The sequence below is a fragment of the Lonchura striata genome, chromosome 7 (genome assembly GCF_050655825.1).
Source record: "Lonchura striata isolate lonStrDom1 chromosome 7, ASM5065582v1, whole genome shotgun sequence".
Taxonomy (NCBI): domain Eukaryota; kingdom Metazoa; phylum Chordata; class Aves; order Passeriformes; family Estrildidae; genus Lonchura; species Lonchura striata.
Window position 1 is genome coordinate 28738520 of NC_140709.1, and position 23017 is coordinate 28761536.

Sequence of the window (23017 nt, forward strand, 5' to 3'; positions counted from 1 at the left end):
TGTATCCATGCTGGTATGTTCACATTCCCTCCTGAGTTTTCACTGTACTTTATTGTGTTGTATCTCCATTCTGGTGAAATTACTTTTCCACTTAAGAATGTTTTAAGACTTTTTTTTTGTGGGGGGGGTGTTGTATTGAGCAGTCAAATGGCTACAGGATCAGACAGATGATCACAGTAATTTTCCATGGAAACCCCCAATCCACTGTTCTTGTTTTTAGTATTGCTCCTACCTGACTGACCTAGATATAAATGTTGGACAGAGCATTTATGTTGGTTTTTAATTGTTTAAGCAACCCTGTTAAGCAAAATACTTTGACACCTTCCTTTTCAGAATTTCTTATAGGGGCTTGTAGTGATGTCTGCTGAACTGAAAGGAACACTAAAACACAAAAGTAATCACACCATAAGAAGCTCAAGAGAAATATCTGCTCCTTGAATATTTTTTTTTTATTTTCTGAAGGCTCCTTATGTATAAGGAACATACATAAAATGAACACAACACTGTTGACAATGAACAAAACAGCATTTGATAATTTCCAGCTTTATAAAATTTTTAAAAAATGATTTAGTTATAACAAAAAAAAACCCCAATAGCTCAGCAAGTTATCTTATTGGACCATTATCACATTTTAAACCATAGACTCAGTTAATGGGGAGAGGAAAGAAAAAAATAATAAAAAAATAATCACACTGCATCTAGCAACTACAACATTTTCTAAGCATAATCACAGCGGATTGAGTGCAATGTGATTTACATCAGAATTCACATGGGATGTCACACAGTGACAGCATTGTAAAATATACAAGTAACATTTATGCCCTCCAACAAATACAAGTTAAATGAGACTCTGGATTCAAGCCAAATGGAATGTTGAAGCCAAGTAGAAATGTACTGGAATTCAGATTGTCTGTAACATGACTCAAAAGTGTACATTAGAATCATCTGGAATTCAATACTGGTGGAAACGTAGAGAGGTCACAGCTTTTACACTGCTCTGTTACACTTGCAATAAATATTAGAAAATAAAAGTAAATCTATGTTCCATGAAAAATACAGTACCTACCTTCAACGACCACGTTTTTCCCTTGTCTGAAGATGGTCTTGGAAGGAAGTTAACTATTTTCCTACAGAGGCAGTGTATTGAGCTATAACCACATTCCAACTAATGCAACAGCAAGTATACTACTGGAAATACAGAAATCTTCATTTGAAAAGAATTAGGAGAAATAAATCTTTAAAAAAATAATTTGACAAAACATCAGCTGCATAATGACCCCCTTATATTTCAGAATTAACAGAAAAAAAAACAACAACTTAAGTCAGTCAGTTTAATACAAAAGAAACAGAGATTGTTTAAACTCAGATCTTCAGAAGGTATCCAGAAGTTTTGTCTCATTGACCTAACATGGGCACTATGCAAAAATGTCATCCAGGAGTTTTACACTGCAGAAATTCAGCAATCTGAAGCTAACAACAGCGTGTTTGCTAATTAGGGTTCTACACTAAACATGTTTAAAGAGGAAAAAAGAAAACCTGAGTTCAGAACATCAAATGGCTGCATGCCTGAACTCTTGGGCTTTTGGCTTCTTCACTGAAGAAACTGCACCCTTCTTTGAAATGGACCCTTAATACTGTTTCCTGATACTGCATTAGGAAAAAATACTGGCAACCAACTGATACCTTTAAAACACATGAGCTGCTCTCAGTAAAAGCTAAACTGACCAATGAAGCTTCCAAAGTAAAGGGCCACAGGAAACACGGGAACTTGAAATGGAATGCAGATACCCACTGGCTCTCATTAAAGGCGTTAGGATTAGTGTTTTTAGCAGCTACACTGGCACCAAGCAGACTGGAACTTTAAAACTTACAGCACAGTCAAAGTACAGCTTTTACCTGGCATACACAGTAGAGAGACAAACTGGATGTTTTAAAAAAAAGCTACTACCATGCTTAGGACTGGTACTACAGAATCAACCTGCACTCCCCACAAACTCACAATTTATTTTTTTTTTTAAGGAGATGGGTATAAGAAGAACTAACTCATGTCTGGCAATACATGCCTGTCAGCACAATCTGATCTAGGACAGCTGGTCCCAGCAAGTTAAGGCCCAAATTTTCAGTCTATTCTTCTAAATGACACATACCATGGTTCTACCACATCTGCTTTTTAATAATCTAATTTAAATACCAAAATTGTAAAAAAATATCATAGAAATGAACTCCTTTATACTGGAAGTAGAAATCTTCTTACATATTCTTTACTGCCAGAAATGGCTGGTGTTACAATGTCTGATATCAAGGCATTGTAGGAACAGATCTGATGCGCTGTTACAGTATCGTTAATACCCTACCAGTACAACATATACAGAGCATAATTTAACCCTTGTGTCTAGCTTCAAGAACTAGCACCTTGCACCTTGGTTTAACATGAAGAGGAGAAAACAGTCCAAATTAATCATTTTAAAAAATGGAGAAATTCCCACATGGATTCTCTTGTTAAAAGAGTTTGCACAAATTCACAGCCACAATTCTTCAGTAGTTTATGCTGCAAGTGGCACACAATACATGTTTAGCATCTGTAAGAAAGAACCAGAAACAGCTCAATAACTCCAAGGTCAGGGATTTCCCCAAGCTAACACTAATTCTACTGCATTTTGCATTTTCCTACTAATATCAATGAACAAACATCAAATAAATCTCAGTTGGGGAAAAACATCATCAAACTGACCCTTGACAGAAGTTACACTTTGCAGAGTACATGGCAACAGCCTGCCTTCTTACACAGGAGCTTTGCAATGATGGAGTGCAGCTTAACACAGCTTGTAAGAATTTAAACAGTGTTTAGGCTTGGGGTTTCTTTTTAAAATTTAAGCCAGCACAGCGGTTTCCAGTCATGTCCTGGTGTAAGACTGAGTACTTAAGTCACCAGAAAAATCAGCACAGGATTAATACGTGTCTATACAGATGTGCACACACACAAGTGTATATCTGCACATCTGTCTATAGCTATTTAGCTCTATACATACATTGAGACAGTTAGGAGCTACTCAAGACTCACGTGGCACTAAAAGTTCCCTTGGGTTCCTTGCACAGGTGTGAGTTTCAGCTGTAACTATTGGAATGGTATTTCCCAAATGAGATCTTTCCCTGTACTTTTTCTTTCTTAAGCAAGCAGTGCTCCCTATACAGCACCCTGACCTTGGCCTTTATTTCTCAAGATTTCGGGTTTCCTAAACATCACTAACTCGAGTTTAGGAGTTGTGCTGGGTAAGCTCAACTGATGGGATTAGAGAAAAGCAGAAGCTACTCCAGGCAGAAAGGAAATCTCCTGTCCTTGTGTAAGCAGTGCAAGCACCACGTGTCTTCTGAGCAGTGTGCACACAGCCATACAGTGCAGACTCAAAGCCAGACAGCAACAGACTGGAACCACAGTGATTACCAGCATCAGGTCAAAACTGGATGTCAAGCACTATTTTGTCTTCATAGAGGGCAATCACCAGCATGATGGCAAATCCAAGAAGCAGGCCTAGATTCTGAAGAATAAACTGCCCCACAGGACAGTAACCATGCTCCTCATTGTCTCCATCTCCATGAAGCATTTCTGGAAGCTAAAAGATACAATGCAATTTAAGAAGTTATTTCACCTCTATTCCATTTATACATGGACACGTTTACAAGATGATATTGTCAAAAATAAACACTTTAGGGTTCAGATATAAAACCAATATACTAAGACACAGCTTAAACTCTACTGAACAACTACATTCAAAAAAACATGGTCACATTATATATTTACAAAATAAACTAAAAATGCCTTTCCTTGAACTTTCAAATCCAGATCATCCATGTAAATGAACATTAAGTTCCTCAAAATAGGGTGCGGCCCAATATTCTTCAAGTTCTGCTCTTTTAATTTTAAAAGAATTCAAGTCATGCTCAAGTAAACATATGACTTTGATTAATGTAGCCAGTCATTTGTCATTTGAGACACTTACACATATTCATATACACATCCCTTTTAAATATGGGAATGATAGCTACAAACAATTCAAGAGAAATTTTATGCACCAAAGAAGTTATGGAAGTTCTGGACATTGCTCACCTATGAGGAAAAGTCAGTACTGACAAAATCAACTAATAGTAGTGCTCTTGGAAATGTAAAAATAAAGTTTTGTGTTTTACAAAGCCATCCATATAGAACAGAAGTAAAATATTTACAAGAAAATTAATTAAAGAAAGCAGGAGGTAAATGTTAAGATTTGGTTACTGAGAGATGCTTCTGCCTGAATTAAGGTGCAAATGAGACCATATGCCAAAGTCAAGAGTCAGGATTTTATTTAACAGCAAATATAAGGCAGAGAGAGAAGGAACTAGGAAAGAGAGAGGAGGGAGAGAAGAAAGAAAGAGTAAGAGAGAAAGATGAAGCAGAACATATCACCACTTGTGGATCCAGCCAGCGTCTCCCTGGTCCTCATCACCCTGGCTTCCCCAAAGCCAGCCACTCAAAACTTGTCACACATTTTAGCAAATGAAGGCTCAATGCTCATTGGCTATGCAGTTCTCTTATTCTACTGGTTAAATGAATCCTTCAGTTCCAATACTAATTAGTTCCATCCCAGTCTCTCTTCTTTTGAATTGGTGCCTCCCTCTGGAGTGCTGGGCTATGGCCTCCCCCTGCTGGGCCCAGCCAGAGCTCTTTTTCAGCAGAGCTAGTTTGCCTTTGCATTCTTCTCCCCAGCGCTGTTTACTTCTCCTTAGGCCTGAGATAACTGGACAAAAGTCCCACCTTAACCTTAAGTCAGGACTATACTCAGCGAGGTGGGATTCCATGGTGGCAGAGGAGCAGTTGCTTCTTTGCACAGTTTGCTACAGTGGGCAAATCCTTTGGTGATTTAGCAGTGTTGGCGGCACTTGTGATCTTTAAGTCTCTTACAGTAATTCCTTCCAAAGAAGGAATTACTACAGGAATTCCTTCAAGACTCAGTACAGAAAATGATGATATAGAAGAAAAGGGAAACTACTGCTCTTCATTAGATCAGCTAGGACTGTTTGGGTTATTCCAAGAACTTGAATACTGCCCAATAGACAGTGACCTCAAAGCTGCTAAAAACCCAAATATATTACCCATCCTGTCTTGTATTCCTGTATTTCTAAAAGATACATAAACTTGATAATTAATTTGACCCACTGAGTATTTAAATATAAAAAACCCCCCAAAAAAACCCAATCCTCAAAAAACAAAAACCAAAAAGCCCCCCCAGCTGGTATAAAAAATGTTTAAATGGTTATCACATATACACTAGACCAGGCAGCTCCACAGCAAGCACTACTTTAAATTACAAAGTGCTGTAAGGTCATTAGGGCTTCACCTTAGCATTACTGTAATGGGCTTTAACAATCTGGATATTTACTTTGACAGCACATCTGATGATGACTAAACATTTTGCTTTATTGATAATAAATGCTGATGTGACCAATTGCAGGGACCATATAAAGAATGGTCCTGCCAATTAATAAAAACCACCCTTTTGAAGTTGAAAGCTTATGCTGTCAGTACTAGAGATTAAAGAAACAAAAACTGCAACAGATAAATTTGTTTCCCAGTAAGATTAAATTATTCAAGTTGGACTATTCAATGTACCCATTCAAACCAAAACACCAGTGTCAGGAAGGAGGATATTATGATTACTCTTATAAGTTATCACCCAATGAAATTTCATGAAAGAACTTGGGAAACCTGCAGTATTTTGAAATGCCTGAGTTAGGTGAAATGCCTGGAGAGGAATATCCTTATTACTGAAACCCACGTAATTAGATAAACTTCAGGAGAGTCAATTGCAAAAATACCAAAAGGCTCATTCTCAATGGGCTGGTGTAAGGAATGGATAGAAAACTGCACCTCTGTGAACCTCTGCTTACATCCAGGAAGGAATCAAAATCTACTCTTATTGTGTGCCAGGTAAAGAGATCTTTGAGAATGAGGCTGATTATGCAAACACCAAGACAAAACTGGTTCAGTTTCAAGTGTTTCTTGCAGAAGATTTCCTGCTGTTGTTGAGTCAGGCCATGGGATTTTGGTTACTCTTAAGATGGTTGAGAGAAAGAAAAGGGAATGAAGGAATGAAAGTACCGCCTTCCTTTATCCATGACATCTTCAGTCAAAGGACAGGAATTAAGTATCAGACACAGCGCTTACAAGGAAGTGGTATTACAGGCATTATAGACTACTACTTCACCTAAAGTTGCAAGAAGGATCACTCTACCCAGACATTCTATTTAACAATTTAGCAGGCCCGGGAAAGGATTTATTCAGCTATTAATAGATTAGAGTGATTTTATAACAACAGTATATTTACAAATTAATGTCTCCATAATGAAGTGGAGAGCATTACAAAGTACCCCAAAAGTGAAAAAATTATCATGTTTGGACTGGGAAAGTGAGAAAATTGCCTTATTTAAATGAAGCTCTGAAGCAGCTTAGAGAAATCAGGACTGAATATGAGCTGGTAACATGTGCACAGCAGTATTGCTGCCTGAAGGGTCTGATCTATGCTGTACACGCACTAAGGATAAAGCACCTGTGTGTTCTTGAAGTAGCAGCATTTTTCCACCAGGTAATTTTTGTAAAAACTACTCATCACAAGAGCTCTGGATTACCAGCTACTATAGTAAAAGCTCAGACTAAACTTTCCAGCACTGAATATGTGACGATAAAATCTCAGTGAAGAATAAAGCTGACCACCAGACTGAAGTGCAGCACTCAGAGAAGCGCCAGGTTCCCGCCCCGGAGCCCCAGGCAGCCGTACCATGTCAACCAGGGCCACGTAGAGGAACATGCCGGCGGTGACGGCGAAGATCCAGAGGGTGATGTTGTTGGCGTACTGCCCCACGGCCGTGCCGATCAGCATCCCGATGTAGGCCATCATGGCCGACAGCAGGTTGTACACGATGGCCTGCTTCACTGTCATCCCCGCCTTCAGCAGCACCGCAAAGTCACCTGGGGGGACAACGCGGCCGTCAGCGCCGCGCCACCGGGGAACCCTCAGCAAAGAGCGACTGCGGGGCCCGCAGCAGCCTGAGCCACAGCACCGACCACCTCGGAGAGCTGCGCCTAGGCACAGCCAGCCCTCGGTTCAAATATCGTTTCAAGGTGCCCGTTCGTCATGCTGATTGTCAGAAAGGAAGGCTGAATGGAGGGGTCTAGGCCTGCTCTTCCCACAGACAACACACCTCTGTGCACACACTCATCTTTCTCAGAAGTTCTTCACTGCACACAAAACCAGAGGCTTAGTTAGGATCAATACCTGTGAAAATTATTCTTAGCTATGCACACCTCATTATGCAAATCCAGGGAGAGAATAATGAGGCATTTGTCCCCACAGAAGATGACAATGAATTTGAATTTGAGCACAAGGAAGAGTTACATTCACAAAGAATGACTTCATATCCAGGCTGAGTCAGTTTTCTGGGTGAAGACATGCCAGGGTAATGTGTTTTATTCAGAATTCAGGGCAGCTTTGCTAAATTAGGTGCTAAAAGTAGATATTCTACAAAAATCTAGATTTCAGTCTTGTAATCAGCTCTAATAGTTTTATTCCATTCAAACTGAATTCTTGTGATCATGAGAAGTGTAAGATGATGTATAGACATGAGGGCAATTCTTACATAATGTTCTTATACCCATGCCTGTAATTATTTGCCTAATCTAGAAAAAATTAGAATCAAAACATATCAAAATTTTAAAAAATAGGTATAAACTACTCACCCCTTATAGAAGGTTCATTTCATCATGCTATGCTGTCAAGTTCTAAGCACTCTAATATACACTGCAATCCTTTATATACTGTAACAGCTTCACTTTAATGATTGTATTGCATAGGTGTCAAACCACCAACATCTGCTCTATTATTTCCCCCCTATGCCCATGATTTACCTATAGCTCAGGAGCTGCCTATATAAAATGCTTTCCCCTCATCACCTCTAAGGTTTTAGAAGTGTTGGTTTTACCTCACTTTTGATCATTCAGACCCGTCAGCTCTTCAAGTGAGCAAGCTGTGAGAACAGACATAGGTCAATCTAGCACAACTTCACTTCAGTGGAAAAACAGAAAACTCCTCCTCTCTCTGGTTGCTCTTCTTAAACTCTCAGGGTGCAGTAAATTTTCATGCAATGTGAAAACAACAGGTTTCATCATGGTTCGCTACCTCCAGAAGAAATGCTTCAATTAGTGGGGGGAAGAATCAATGGCACTGGCAACAGTGCCCTACAGGCTTTACCCTAAATGGCTACACCTGCTGAACTTGGCCACAGTTGGAACAAAGCCTCTTCTGAAGATCCCCACATGGAATTTTACTTATGTAAACCTGTGTTTACTTATGTGACTTAACTTCGTGTAAGACAATGTCACATAGAGTAGTGTGAAACTCTATAAAATGCAGAGATAGGTAAAATGTATGCTCCTAAGAACAGTTTTTAAACATGCTCAAAAAGCTTTACACAAGTGCTGTAACTGACACTACCAACACAATCCTGTAGCAGTACCTACTCTGAAGCAATATTTCTCCCTCACCCTCTGAAGTTCTGGTCACTGCTGCAGCTTCTGCACAGCATTGTGCTTAGCACAGTACTACAACAGCTTTTAGATAAGGATTTTGTACAGATGGAGCACAGTTTCTACACTTAGTTACCTAATTCATGAGGAAGCTCGTGACAAAATACTGCTATAGATGTACTAATTCCCCCTGTCAGTCCAGCACTAAAAGCTGCTCCTAGAAAAAAAAAAAAAAAGAAAGAAAAAAAAATTAAAATGATATTTCACTATTTTCAGGTCAGAAAATCAATCGACTTTGCAGAGCTGACACTCTTCTGTTAGAATGCACACTAATATTTTTCAGTATGTCTGTGTCCTGTCTATATAAATGGGAAATACTGGAAGCACTCTGGGTGTGCATTACCACTGCAGGCTTTATTACTCATTTATCTGACAGACAAATCCTGGAGAGGAGAACACAACTGGCTAAAAATGAGCCATAAAGGCAACAAGCTAATAAGTAACACCACTTTCACACTATTAGGAACTCTCAAGTACATGAGGACAGTTAGAAATGTACATGAGCAAGAGTGTGTCTCTCTCCTTTCCAGCTTGGAAATCCAAACTAGTATTTAACCCATAACGTCTCCAGCTCCATTCTACTTATTTTTAGAGAACATATCAGCAATATTAGTAAGCCAGACCTGGAAAATAATAAGGGTAAAAACATTGCCATAAATATCTTTCAGTACTTTTGCATAAGCTAATTGAATTCAATCAATTTTAAGTTCATACCTTAAATAATTCTGAGATGAGAAAACTGGCATTAAATTTCTGTACTGTAGCAGAAAAAAGCACAAAAAGAGCCTGAAGTGAGCAGTCTAAACAGGCAGCATAAATTGTGAAAGAAAAGACACAATCTGAAGACAGAGGAGGAATTTAACTTTCCTCTGGATTCCTCATAGCTTGATATATTGAAAAAATGAGCATGCTTTTCTAAAATCTACAATTTTCCACAGATTCAGCTGTTTGGGCTTAACCCAGAAATATTTAGAAATGGAGTTTCAATACTGTGAAGTTCTCAACCGAAGGCGTGGCAATTGTTTTTGGCCTTAGAACCCACTGTCTAAATGTCTTACCTGTTTAATGTGAAAATGAAGCAACAAGTTAATTTTTAAGGAGTTTAGTTTCTTTAGCAGTTGTCAGAAGGAAGTGGAAAAACTGTAGTAGATTCCATTGTTAACAAGAGACCCTGACAAATGCCTTCAAAATGGGTGTCCCCCTTCTGCCATTAGCTCAGAACCCTGCGTACTCTTACTCTTAAGCAGCCACCTTCGTAAGAATCAAAAGTGTGCACTTCAGTCCTTTCACCATCATCCTGACCTGTATATCCAAATTAATACACTTTGCAATTCAAATCACATTTAGAGCATTGTGTGACTCCAAGTTGATTTAATAAATCTAAGAAAATCTGTCTGGTATTTCAGTTTCTTCTGCACTTGGCTAGAAATAAATCTGTAATAATATTTTGATTAAATAAAAATTAAATTATCCCAAGTAGTACTTTCAAAATATTTCTGTAACCTGACTTACAGTGTATTTTTATTTGCATGTACTGTGTAATTCTATGTATTAACAATAATAGAAATAGTATTACTACTATTGTTAGTAAATATCATTCTAAGTAAGACTGAAAGGCATTTATTTATAATTCTAAGGCAACTGAGACCGAAACAAGAAACGTGGGTTACTGTGCTCCATAAATCCCAAGGTTTGTCTGCACCTTGGCAGAGACTATGTCTGTCACTGCTACCGAGACACTAATTTTAGTGCAAATAGCACAGAATATTAACAAAAGGGAAATTATTACAATTGACAGCCTTTCCATTTCTGCTCTGCAGGAGACTGAACAACGGCAGTAACCACAGGTGCTAACTGGAAGCCTTACCTGTGATCACTGATAAGTCAAATATTAGCAGAGTTACTAAAGGTAAGGAGAAACTGTTGAGAAACACTCAGTGCTTTTGCTTACCGATTGCTAAGCCATCACTAAAGTTGTGAATGCCATCTCCCATAATTACCATCCAAGCAATATTAGCTATCCCAGTATCTTTCAGGTCTTTTCCAGAATGACAGTGGCCATGGGAATGATGGGAATGTTTGTGATGCCAGTGGTGACTGTGTTTTCTAGCTATCATTTTATCTTCGCCATGGCTGTCATACTCGGAATCGTGCAGCTCGTGCTCTTGGGCGGCGTGGGAGACGTCGTTGTGAGAGTGGCGCAGGTTGTTGTCCTCTTCCACTGACAGGTAGTTTTTGGCAGGGGGCTCCAGCTGCCCATCCAAGTCAGTGAGTTCAGTTTCATTCAGTCGATCTTCAGACAAAACGGAGTCGTCTGCTCCTGTATCCAATCAGTTGGGAGAGACACTGAGTTAATTCCTGTTTAACCAGCGGCCACTGCACCCTTGACCTAAGAGTTAACTGCTCTGGGAAAGCAAAACAAGTATTTTAACACATCCCAGTCTAGCAACTCTGTTGTTAGCATTCAATCCAAAAACTAAGTCTGTCATTGAGACATTTTTCCACAAATGTGCATGTACAATATATAAAATTCCCCACTGCAAGGCAGCAGCACTGCATCCATAGCACTCAAAGCCAGTTTTAGCCCAGCCTACACTCGTGCCTGTAAATTTTGCTGATGACAAAGTTTATGGTTCAACACTGGCAAAGGAGAGTGGCCAGAATGATGATAATGTCTTAGAGCTGTAGATGGGATCTGAATGGTTTAGGAAACCCTACCTGGCTCTGCCTGCACATGCCCACAGAGCTCAGCCTCCACTGTCGTGCAGATATTTCAAAGATATGTTCAAACCCCTGCACTGCTGAAAACTTTCCATGTTCTGTGTCAATGCCTCAAATCTCATTTGAGATTGTTTGAGTGGAGAAGGCTGCAGTCCTAACCCTCTCTTCTACAAACCAATCAAATTAAATAAACTACTTTGCAAATACAAATTTGTATAGGTTCTTCATCAACAAATTAATTCTGCAGCCATGCAGGCAACAGAATTGGAAGGTTATGAAGCAAAGCCTTTGCCCTTCCCTCCCCCTGCAAGAAGGGGGATACAGCATTTCTTCTGGGTACACACAAAATGAGCATTCACAGGCTGTCATGAAGGAACAGTGTACAAAAGTTGTTTTGGATACTTGAGTTCAGGATACTCGGCTGTATTTATGGAAAGAAACAGATTTTGTTTATCTGTAACTGGTCACATGCTGGAATCTTCAAAGTGGAAGATATCCCCATTCATTGTGTGGGTGTTCATTTTTGATCTAATTTTTGCCAGGGCTGAGCTAGGCAGGAATAGCTTAACCAAAACACCAAAACCACCCTGAAACAAGCAAACAAACAAACAAACAAACAAGGACCCACAGCCACCCAAAACATGACTGCTTCAGAAGTCTGAGAACCATCTCTTTGGCATATTAAGAAATGTTCAGAGTGCTCTCAGATCTAAAAAAAACCAAAATAAAAAAGATTTAATAGGGAAAAGCCTATTAAGTCTTATTAACAATGATTTGCATAATAGCAGCAAACTGTACAAGCGGTTACATGAAACATACCATGCCCCAGTAACCTGCTCCTACTTTGGATCTCCCAGTCAGAGAATTCTGACTGTAACTGCCTACCTGCAAGGGGTTTCAGCTGAAGCCAGTCAGCATCTGGTCTGTTATTTAATTTGTGATCAGAAAGTTTCCTTCCAATTGGTGATTCTTCAGTTTGGGGGTTTTTGCACCATTTCTGCTTACTCTGCAACAGAAAACAGGTAACGTCTGGTTTGTGACAGGACATTGATGGAAATAACAGGAACTGAAATGCTGTCCAAAACTCACTTCTAAACAGACCAAGCTGCTCTCTCTTACCACGTATGACAGAAATATGTTACTTCACAATATTGATCTCTATAAGGCTCAGCAACAATCCCTATTCCAGCAGGAGTTCTTAGCTACTTTCCCCATGGAATCTCACTCCCAAACACTTACACAGAGATATTTCACTTTAGTAAGATGGGATATTCTGACAAGGATTGCTCTTATAGCCCAGAAATACTTCCATGCAGCTATTAGATTTGTTCAAGAAAGCAAACTTGCAGCAAGAATAGCTCCTCTAAGTTGTTCAACTTTATTTTTTTTGTTTTATATTCCTGTAACTTCCTTGTACTTACTTCCCTTTAAGAAAGCAGGAAGCTCTTTTCTATTTGCAGCCTATGGAGCAGATCCCAAGGATTTGCCAAAGCAGCCTAGGGGATTTAATTATTTTATTAATCTCAAAGAAGAAATACACAATGTAACAGTTTTTATCCTTTTATCAGAAGATTTAAGAAATGCCTCCTCCAACACAGAAAATCTTTTGCTGCCTGTCCAGCTCAGACAGCAAGTATGACATGAAAACAGAGAAGCTGAAAAGGTTTCACAGTCATTTTGGGACAAGCAAGATGGCATTTACACCAAAATAATTTTCTCCTTAAAACTGAATGACAAAGGCAAAGGCTAAAACTGAATTTCCATCCACACTCACATTCTCCAGGGTAGTTGCTCTCCTTTTATACCCCTATCATAAATACAGAGTGCTCCCAGCACTAAAAAACCAATTATTTTTAGAGAAACAAGTTAAAATCTGACTGGAAGTTTACAGAAAACAGGAGGTCTGAAAATGTTAGCATTTTTTTGATGTTGAAAACCTGGACACCTCTGTTACACTGGCATTGTCAGGTAAGAGCATACTGCTAAATTTCTTGTCAATTGTCTGACAATTGCTGGTTCTATAAGCAGATCTTTCTTACCTAATCCTTTCTCCTGTTTTTGCAAAAAAACCCAGGAAGCTTTAGAAGAAGAGCTGCAGCTTCCTCCATCAGATTTCTACACTGTGTTCCCAAATTACCTTGTTGAGAAGAGCAACTTCTTTAGGAAAGGGATCCCTCATATAACATCAGAGAGAATACAGAGCAGCAACAGCACTTGCTCAGAGTTAACACAATTCCTCAGCACTCACAAGGTACCTTTAGGGAACACATTTTAAACAGCAAACAATTTCAGCACCTACCTTTTGTTTATTGTAATGTTTGTACATTCTTATACAATGCTCAATGATGAAGAGAACATAGATGCCTCCGAGTGCCAAGAGCCCTTTGAGCACGGGATCATTTTCCTCCAGAAAGCCCTCAGGGTGCACCGCGTGCGCGTGGCCGTGCCGGTGCGAGTGCCTGTGCTCGTGCACGTGGCCTTGGCCATGGTGGTGGCTGTGGTTGTGGCCTCCATGGGACTGGTGGGAGAGACAACATGACACCACTGGGGCAACCACGACACTGGAGTGGCACTGGGCCAGACAAAGCAACAGAAACCCGCACCCTTTTTTGCTTTTTCTTCACACTAACACATTTTGCCACATAAGTGTTTCAACAGATTATTCATTATCCTAATCAGTAAAAAAATTCCTCTGGGAATTTTATTTTTGAGGGGGTAGATAATGTAGATTCAGCTTTTCTCTCACAATCCTGAAAATGAGACTAACACTCAGAAATATCACAAGGAATTATCATTCTTACTCTCCCATTAGCAGCAAAGCCTTATGACTTTTTAAACTATTACAGTCATTTACAGCCTAAATTCTGATCTATGAACTAAAAAAAACCCCTAAAACCACAACAAAAAATGTGCATTAGATTATACAAAGAAAACATGAAAATATTAGTCTTTGTGCTAAACAACTGAGGTAACAAAATTTAAAAAAATACTTCCCCTTTTTAAGAATTACAGTACACCATCATGAATTAAAAGTTGCTCACCTTCCTTGGGCAATTGCTTGATTCAGTACACAATACTTTCTCCCTCAAATACAGTAACCAGGCAAGTTAATCCCCAGGAAATACTTTAGGTACTGATACACAACAATCAGTAAGCAAGAGACAGCAATACTGCTAATTTTAAAATAACTCTTATTGGGCTCCTGAGTGTTTTACAGTAATGTGACATCACTTCAACAATGAATATGCAACTACTTTTCCCCACCTTTTGTTTAGAGAAACACATTTCCTTCCTTTCTGTCAGCAGAAAGTCTCCAAAAGTGTTGGTGTCCTTCACAGTCAAGTCAATCTACTGGTGCATCAGTGAACCTTTTTTTATTGACACTATCAAACAATTTGTCAAAAATTCCAGACTCATTTACAATTAAGAATAAAAGGTAAGGAGACCATACTTACATGTGGCAAGAGATGGAGCAGTGCATCTCCACTCATTGTTCCTACAGCCAGAGCTACCAAGAAAGTTAGAAGAAATTTGAAGCACCATTGGTTAATGATGGGAACCAAGATCACACCTAGCAAGGAAAGCAGGCTAATGACGGTGATAGAGATGATACCACAAAACCAGGCTGTGGGAAGAAATGAACACAGAAAGGTTATCAGAACAACACCTGGAAAACTTTTAAGCCTGATTAATGACTTTCAACTATCTCTTAAGAAGGTGACTTTCCTTTAACCTAAGTTGTGTGATTGCTCACTGAAAAGGGGCTGAAAAATATGAAGGCAGTACTGAAGTCTACAGCAAAACCAAAACCACACAGGCTTATTCACAGCACAGTTTAATATAGTGAGACATCAGAAAACAATTAGCTAGAAAGAGCCCAGCAAATTCTTCCTGATTGTTAGTTCCAGGCTTAGCTTTGTAGCCCTCCATGAAACAAAAAGCAAAAGGTTTCACCCTGGGACACAACCATCTCTGCTACTTAACTTACAAGGGCTCTACAAGCACTAATATGTATGTAACAGTTGTTTTGAATATGCTTCTGATGCAAAATTTTTCTGGATTCTGTATTTCTCCCCATGTTTAGTTTGGCACTATTTATTGCACCTGGTGCTTTAAAACATACACCTTTATTCATGAGAAGATTCAACCTTTGGCAGAGGAACTCTAAAATAGAATGGTTTTCGAAAAGCTGAAAGCAACTTGCTACCACCAAATAGTAGCATTTATTTTTTCTGAGAATCTTTACTGTTGCCATTAGAAGAAGAAGTGGTAATGGGATGTGGTACACCCAACATACTCCTCTTAATGTGAAGATGTGAAAATTTCTACATGACATTGAAAAGGAATTACAGAAGAAACAGATCCTAGAAACAAAGAGACATGGCTCTGTCAGTCAGCATCTCACTCTAATAAAGTATTTTCTTTTAGTACAAAGGCTTTGATTTTCTTCCACAGGGTTTTTCCTAGCTCCACTTTTTATCAAAAATGTATGTCTACCATAATTTGCCAACTTTAAGATAAGTTACAACTCTTGATTCAGAATCCCTAACATTTCCACATTTCGAGCACAATCTGACTTTCCTTGCATCTGTGAGAGTCCACAAGTAGGGGAAAACATCCTGGAAAATGGAGCAGGGTATGGGTGAGAGAAGAGGAACAAAAGTGTTGTAGCTGCTCAGTGTCAACATCAGGGTGAAGCACTCCAAGAATTCTGTCTGTACCAAACCCACTCTGGAGCAGATTTATACGATTTTGCCAACAGAAGTGTGGCTGCTGCAGGCTCAGTCTGGTTCAACACCAAAGCTCACAACATCTGATGCTTTAAGTTTTATTTTGGGATATTCATTCTTACTATGTCTGTGGCTGTCATTCCACAACACTGCATAGAAGGAAACAAGCCATCTGAAATGTACAAGACCACATGCACTGTGAGAAAATGACTGGAAAAAACTTTAGACAGTATGCACTGACAGACATGAGTACTGAGAGCATAGAAAAGAGAGTTGGTGATATGGCAAAGTCTGCTGTCAGATGTGGAACTGAAAAACTGAGGTTGGAAAACAGGAATAAAAAAGTAGGTCTAAAATTGAAGCAGGCCCTCGATAACCAAAACACTGCTACAGGTCCCCAGACTGATGCTCAGAGCACTTCAGCTCCATACCCTGGACCAACAGGCTGTGCTGAAAACCCAGCATACCTGGAGCTGTCCCTCAATGCTCAATCAAGCACATATGCACCAGTAGCCCAGATAAAAATGACAGCCTTTGAGCAGGACACTGCCCCAAGGTGGACACACTCTGGTGCTCAGTGCCAGGGTAGATGATCAACAGCCTTACATGGAGAAAAATGGAAAGGCTGAAGTTTCATCTATCACAGCAGGTTTGGCAGATACACCTCTGAGGGGCTGGAATACTCCTGTGGATGATACAGGACCTAAACATGGCATCATGATTAAGAAAAGGCACATGGGATTAGAATGTGGAATCTGTGCGCCTCTTGGAACAAGCCCCAGGGAGCACTGGCATCTGCACAGGCAGAATTACAACTTGTATCTGATCTGAGACACTGCTCATCAACAGTTCTAGGCCATCTCCAGCTTCAAACAAAATGCTCCCTGTTTATTTGTGGGACTTCTACTGGCTTCATTCATTAGCAGGGTGTGCCTTTCCTTTTCAGTAGTTTAGGGGGCTCAGTGGTGACAAAGCCCCCCTCTTCCAACAGGTACACTGTGAAAGCTCAGTTCTATGGATAAGCCCTTGAAAATCCTCCACTAGAATCACAGATGTCACAGAACTACCTGTAAATTACAGGTGGAAAACCTAACACAGCTTCGTAAGGTTTGGCCATCAGTTAATTAAATTATTTTGCTTTAGAAAATCACAGTTAGCAGAGGTAATGGACAGCTCACAGGTTGGTATCAATGAACAGAAGCAACACTGGCCTGTTAAGATTATTTGAAAGCTTTAACTAAAACTAAATTAAACCACAGAAAGCTCATGCATCCTCCTAACCTTGGTGAATACTTCTATCTAAGTATGTTTATATTAGCTCAGGTGGGCACACACTTTTATTTCAGTACAGTCCTACAACCTACAGGTTAAGTTACTCTATGACTGACATATCAACTGAAATCTTGCTGTAATTAATACAAGAGAATATAGGAAATTGTTATGAAGAATGATTTATCATTATCTAATCAAGCTGTTCTGCAGGTTACTGTCTGAGAGCCAAATCAGTGAGTTAGGACCCAAATTTTTAAAACTAACTGGCAAAGGTGTTATTCATACTCAAAGTATCAGATGTCATAAAACATGTTAAATGTTCACAGTAAGCTTCACTAATTTTGCAGATTAAGTCTCTTAAAAACGTTAAAGGCCTTCAAGCTGAGTTATTAATGAACTCCCTTTTCTCATTACAGAGAGATAAAATGCAATCTTTTAAAAAGAAGCTCTCATCTGTAGAAGCATCCTAATTAAACTGGTTCAAAGCATGTGCAACATGACAGTTTTGTATAGGATTTCAACATTTTAATTGGCAGAAAATGCTTAGAGTTGCTCTAGCAATGCTCTTGGTAATAAGGAAGGAGTCAGCTCTTACTACACTGAGCACACCACAAAGCGATTTGCTGTCATACAAAACACCCACTGTATCTGCTCTACAGCAATCTCTGAGCAGCTAACAAGACAGCAGATGTGTCACTAGAGGAGATTTATCTGTAAGAAGTTAATTATTTTAATCACTCTGCAACTGTTAAGAAAGATTACCAGCAATGCATTGTTCCCAACAGTTATTAACATCTATGTGAATGCAGTTATTTTCAGGCTTTATTTCTAATGATGCTAATATGCACCTATGCAATAATCTATACTCGCATTACCAATACGTTGATTTTCAAAATACAGACATTATATCCAAGATTTTTTAGATTTTTAATATTTTAATGCAACTAAACATTAACAGTTCCATTATAATTTATGAAAGATAGCAGTGGCAAACGTGTATTTGAAAAGTACACTCAGTTATGAAATAACAACAATGGATTCTACCCTTAAAGTAACTGCTTTAAAAGCAGTAAAAATATTTTAACTTAGAACTATGGTGATAAGAAGTCTACTCAAGTTTTACTCAAGGTATACACAAAAAAAATTAAAACTGGCAACAGAAGATTTTCATTGAACACTCCTCATGTGCTTAGAGAGAAACAGTCAGAAAGGGAAGTATCAGAAATGACAATTTAAATGCTCTTGTACTTGCTTATACCTATTTTTTAAGTTCACCAAAAATTATGCATGTCAATTCTACAGACTTGTGTCACTGCTAAAATATAAAAATAGTAAGACCTAAAATCTTATTTTCCAGTGAATGAGCTGTGATGATATTGTTGTTCTCTACTCCTGAATTAATATGTACAGATCAAATTTATTAAGAAATTTAGTGCCAAAGTACCTGCAACTTTCCAACTTTGAGATAAATACATGGACCACCTCAGTCCAACTAAGAAAAAAAGACACCCACCTGATGCACCTGTTTTATCTTTATTCTCAATTGATGCATTTTTATTTCTTGTAAAATCTTCCAGCTCATCATAATGTACAATACAAAGCCTTCTCTCAATCTGGTAGAGCAAAGCAGGACATATGTACACAAAGAGCTCAGGAGATATTAGGGAGCTGGCTTCCAGACCATAGTACCGTAGCAGCTGTGTAGCATTTAAGCACTGCAAAACAAATTGTACAAACAAATTAAATAGAAAAGTATCCATTTCCACATATGGAAAATGCAGGATATTATTTGAGAACACAAACAAAGCAGAAATGTTGGTTCAAATGTTCCATCAGTGCTAAAACATGTCTTAAACTGATCTAAGTGGTTTATGAGAGAAAGAAATAGGAAAACTATCTGAACCACACACTTGAGTCTCCCAACACCTATGTAACATTTGATAAATGTTAATGAAAAGCAGTTTCCATATTCTTTACACAGTACAATGAAGAAAAAGCAACAGGTGAAGAGTGGAAAAATGTAAATCCAAAATAGATTTTTCAACACTTCTGTTTAACCTACCAACCTTCTGTGTTTTGAGTTTCACTTTTTAATATGGTTTGAGACCTTGAACTCAGTACTCCCTCCATCCTTCTAGTTTAAAGTTATTACTTTACAAGGTCCTGCATTTGTAGTTAACTGTAAGGGGAAGGGATTTATGGTGCTGGCAGCAATAATGGCTGCAGAAGGACAAAACAGAAGAGCTTCCACTGAAGCCCAGTACTACTGAAGCTACACCTGCAATTGCTTCTTAATCTCTTAGGAGAAAGATATCAGAAGGGCGCTGAAGTGATGCAGGTATTTCAGGAAAGTGTCTTTGCATTTTCAAAAATGTTAACAATCTCAGATTCACAAAGAGTGTGTGTGGTGGCAGTAAGCAGGGTATCTCAGAAAGCTTTACGGATCAAATTCATACACTATTACACTACAGTCCCAAACATGCCTGTTATTTGTGGGTATGCACCTTCAGTTATTAAGTGACAGCACAGAAAGTCAACTAACCCGCTCTCCATTTCATACTCACCTCTTCATGCTTGTGTTCATCGTCACTATGATCCTTGTGGCCACGTGCTGCAGGAAGAGCGTGTTTCCTCACACTGATCTGCTTGTGCGAGGCCTCTCGCTTGCTGGTGTGGCGGTGCCCGGTGGCACTGCCCAAACTGCCGTCCTGGTGCCCGTGGCCGGCAGAGCGGTCGCCGCTGTGATCGTGGTGGTGCACGTGCAAGTGAGAGGCATCATGGACATGGTCGTGTTTGTGAACACGGTTGTGCTCGTACTGATCGCCGGGATCGTGCTCCGGGGCATAATCCCACGTGGCGTCTCCCGACGTCTCACTGATCTTCTTCTGCTTCTTCTTCTGTTTGCGCTGTTTCCGTTCCGGCTGGTCCTGAGTGGTGTTGGTCTCCGTGGAAGGCTCGTGGCTCTGCTCCGCGTGCTCGCTGTGGCTGACGGACTCGTTGCGCGAGTGGCGCGTGCCGTTGTGCTCGTGCCGGTGCGGGCGCGAGTGGTGGTGGTGGTGGTGGCGGCGGCTTTGGTTATGAACGTGTCTGCTGTCCTCCTTCACCGAGGGCACTGCCGTGTCTCTCTCAGTGTCACATTTATGATTTCTCTTTGCAGATGCACCAACCGTGGTCTGGTTTTCTGAATCTGAGTGGCTGTGAGCATGGTTATGAGGATGAAAATGCTTTCCTTCCTGTACTTCCAAAGCATACAAGTGAGAAACATGATCATGGCCAATATCATCGTGATTTATCATCACTATTTTTACCTCTCCCAAACCAAGGCTTATTAACAGTTTTTCCAGGCCAAAAAAAGATAATCTTCCATTTTCACCATAGCGATCAAAAATCTTTTCAATGTAGTATTTTTGTTCATTTTCTGCTTCCAACGTTGAAAATTTACTGGGCATAGATTCTGTTCCTCCATTCTGGAAGTATGATTCATTTGAGATCTGATAGTCATTATGGTCGTGTACACGATCCTTTTTGGGACCATTGTTGTGTCCATCTCCATGGCAATGATTGCACTGATGAAAAATAAATGTCAGCAAACAAATGATGCAAAATTTTGTGTGCATGTGTACCTTCATCTCTGTTTCCTACAAGAAACACAAAGGGAAGCACTTAGCTGTACAGCAATCTCAATGTCAATTTATACTGAGTATCAGTTTGGTACTTATGCCAACCAAATCACTCACAAAGCTTTTTAGATACTGGCAATAAAAGAATAGCAATTGTAATACTTTTACTGCAGAAATTGTATTAATGTAATTTTCTTATCCGACAGTAAAATAGACTGTGTATTGTAGAGACGTGGTTTTATAAACCACACTTACAGTAGGTGATAAGAAAAAGATTAACAACATTTACAATCAGTCATATCAGAATATTTTTGCTCGTATTTTCAGAGGCATCTATACTTATGATAACCTATAATATTGAAAATCTTGATAAAACACAAGCTACAAAGAAAATGAAGATTATTTTAAAATAGCAATGCTGTATTTTCCTGTTCACAGGAGTGACAGGCAGGTAATAACAGCTGAAAACCCACGCACCATTTGTTCTCTTTTGTGCTGTTAACGTGCCTCCACTAAACACACACTGCACAATTCCCTATTTTGAAATTGCCCATTATCAATGTACAAATAAGTTGTCATTAACTAACTTCAATATCTTGCTTAGATGTCCATATTTTTAGTACTTTTCACTTACATTGGTTTACTAACTCAAAGATCTATGTGGACATCCATTAAAAGTAGGGTTATAATGGAAAACATCTGCTTATGCAACTCAAAAAATACTGTTAATGCTGACAACTGTTGAGCTGAAAGCAGTTAGGTGCTGATTTTTAGAAATTATATCATTGAGACAATGTGGTTTTTCAATTTAGTGTTACATGTAAAAAACTTACAATTCAACAGGTTATGAAGGAGACACTGCAAAAGCTTATCTTTTGTTCAGAATTGAAAACAAGTCACCATTTCACACTGCAGCAAATGGTGTAAGGGGATGTAAAGGGACAGGACACAGGCCAGCTGTGCTTTAAGCTCTTACCACTGCCAGCGGTTTTATTTCCCCATGTCCTGATGTTTATTTCCTGATATTTATTCCTTGACTTGAGCTGCCACTGGCCCTACATTCCCAGGTATGAGTGACCTGCTCAGCACATCCTAAAGTGGCACTGACTCTCACATGAGACAGGAGAAATTTGGCTGTCCTTCCCAAGTCCCCCACAGCTGCTCACTAAAATGTGCTTTGTGAAACGAGCCAGGAAAGTGCTCTGCAGCAAACCATAAACATTTGAAGTCCATCTTACTTTCCCAAAATATTTATTAGAAGCTCCTATACTTGTAACAGGTTGGCAGAGAAAAAGAAGGAGCGGCCTTCTAAGGACTTTATAAGGCAAATAAATGTGTCAACACAGAAGACTGGGGAAAAACCTTTCTCCTGTTAACATCTACAAATCCAAAATATGAAAATTCACTTTCCATTGGAGCGTCAAAAACTTACCATTTTTTAAAAAAAATCAAAACTCTCTTTTGCAATGCTGTCCCACTTAAAAATATAAGCCCAGAGGAGTATTTGTCAAATGGAGGCATCTGCATCAAAACTGATTCCATGGACATCAGATAGGTCAATGGCTACTCACTGTACATTAGTGGTTTGTTTTTATAAACAGCTGTTCCATCATCAGTCTGGAATAACCATAGTTTATCTCCAGTTCAGTCCTCTACATTCCAGTTACTGATTTCAGTGCTGTGATAAACTTTTTCAAGTAGATCAGTATGGTGAAGTTCATCCCCAGAATTTACTGAAATATTCTTTTCATATATTTATAAAGTAATACTATTTTTGTAGGTAATCACCTTTTCTCCCCCTTTGCCACATAATGGTAATACAATCAGAACAAGCAAAGTTAAATTATTCTCACTTAAACAAGCATGATCCAGACTAAAATATCTCTACCAGGAAATTCATGACTAAAGCATGCTCATAATCCTTTTCACAACCTCATGATCTTTTCCATGTGACTGTCTCATACAATACTACTAATACATTACTTGGAAACTTTAGTCATGCATCCCTAATTGTGGTGTTTAGCTTTGAATGGTACCTTTTCTCCATGCCCTAGTGGTTA

General features: G+C 39.2%; 1 protein-coding gene across 18 annotated transcripts in view; it reads right to left on the minus strand.

The window, feature by feature from the left end:
- Positions 1-428: 428 nt before the first annotated feature.
- Positions 429-23017, minus strand: part of SLC39A10 (solute carrier family 39 member 10) — a 51921-nt gene continuing 29332 nt past the window's right edge. For 15 of the 18 annotated variants that reach the window (XM_085585264.1, XM_085585271.1, XM_031505371.3 and 12 more), the window contains 9 exons: positions 19902-20975; positions 18851-19052; positions 14791-14960; positions 13635-13853; positions 12221-12341; positions 10566-10934; positions 8691-8771; positions 6810-7000; positions 429-3611 (listed from right to left, as the gene is read on the minus strand). In XM_085585264.1, coding sequence (XP_085441390.1) covers positions 3453-3611; positions 6810-7000; positions 8691-8771; positions 10566-10934; positions 12221-12341; positions 13635-13853; positions 14791-14960; positions 18851-19052; positions 19902-20966 — 2577 coding nt within the window. In that variant the 5' untranslated portion in view covers positions 20967-20975 and the 3' untranslated portion in view covers positions 429-3452. The remainder of the gene's footprint in view (positions 3612-6809; positions 7001-8690; positions 8772-10565; positions 10935-12220; positions 12342-13634; positions 13854-14790; positions 14961-18850; positions 19053-19901; positions 20976-23017) is intronic. The other 3 variants (XM_085585265.1, XM_085585272.1, XM_085585259.1) reach the window with 1 other exon arrangement.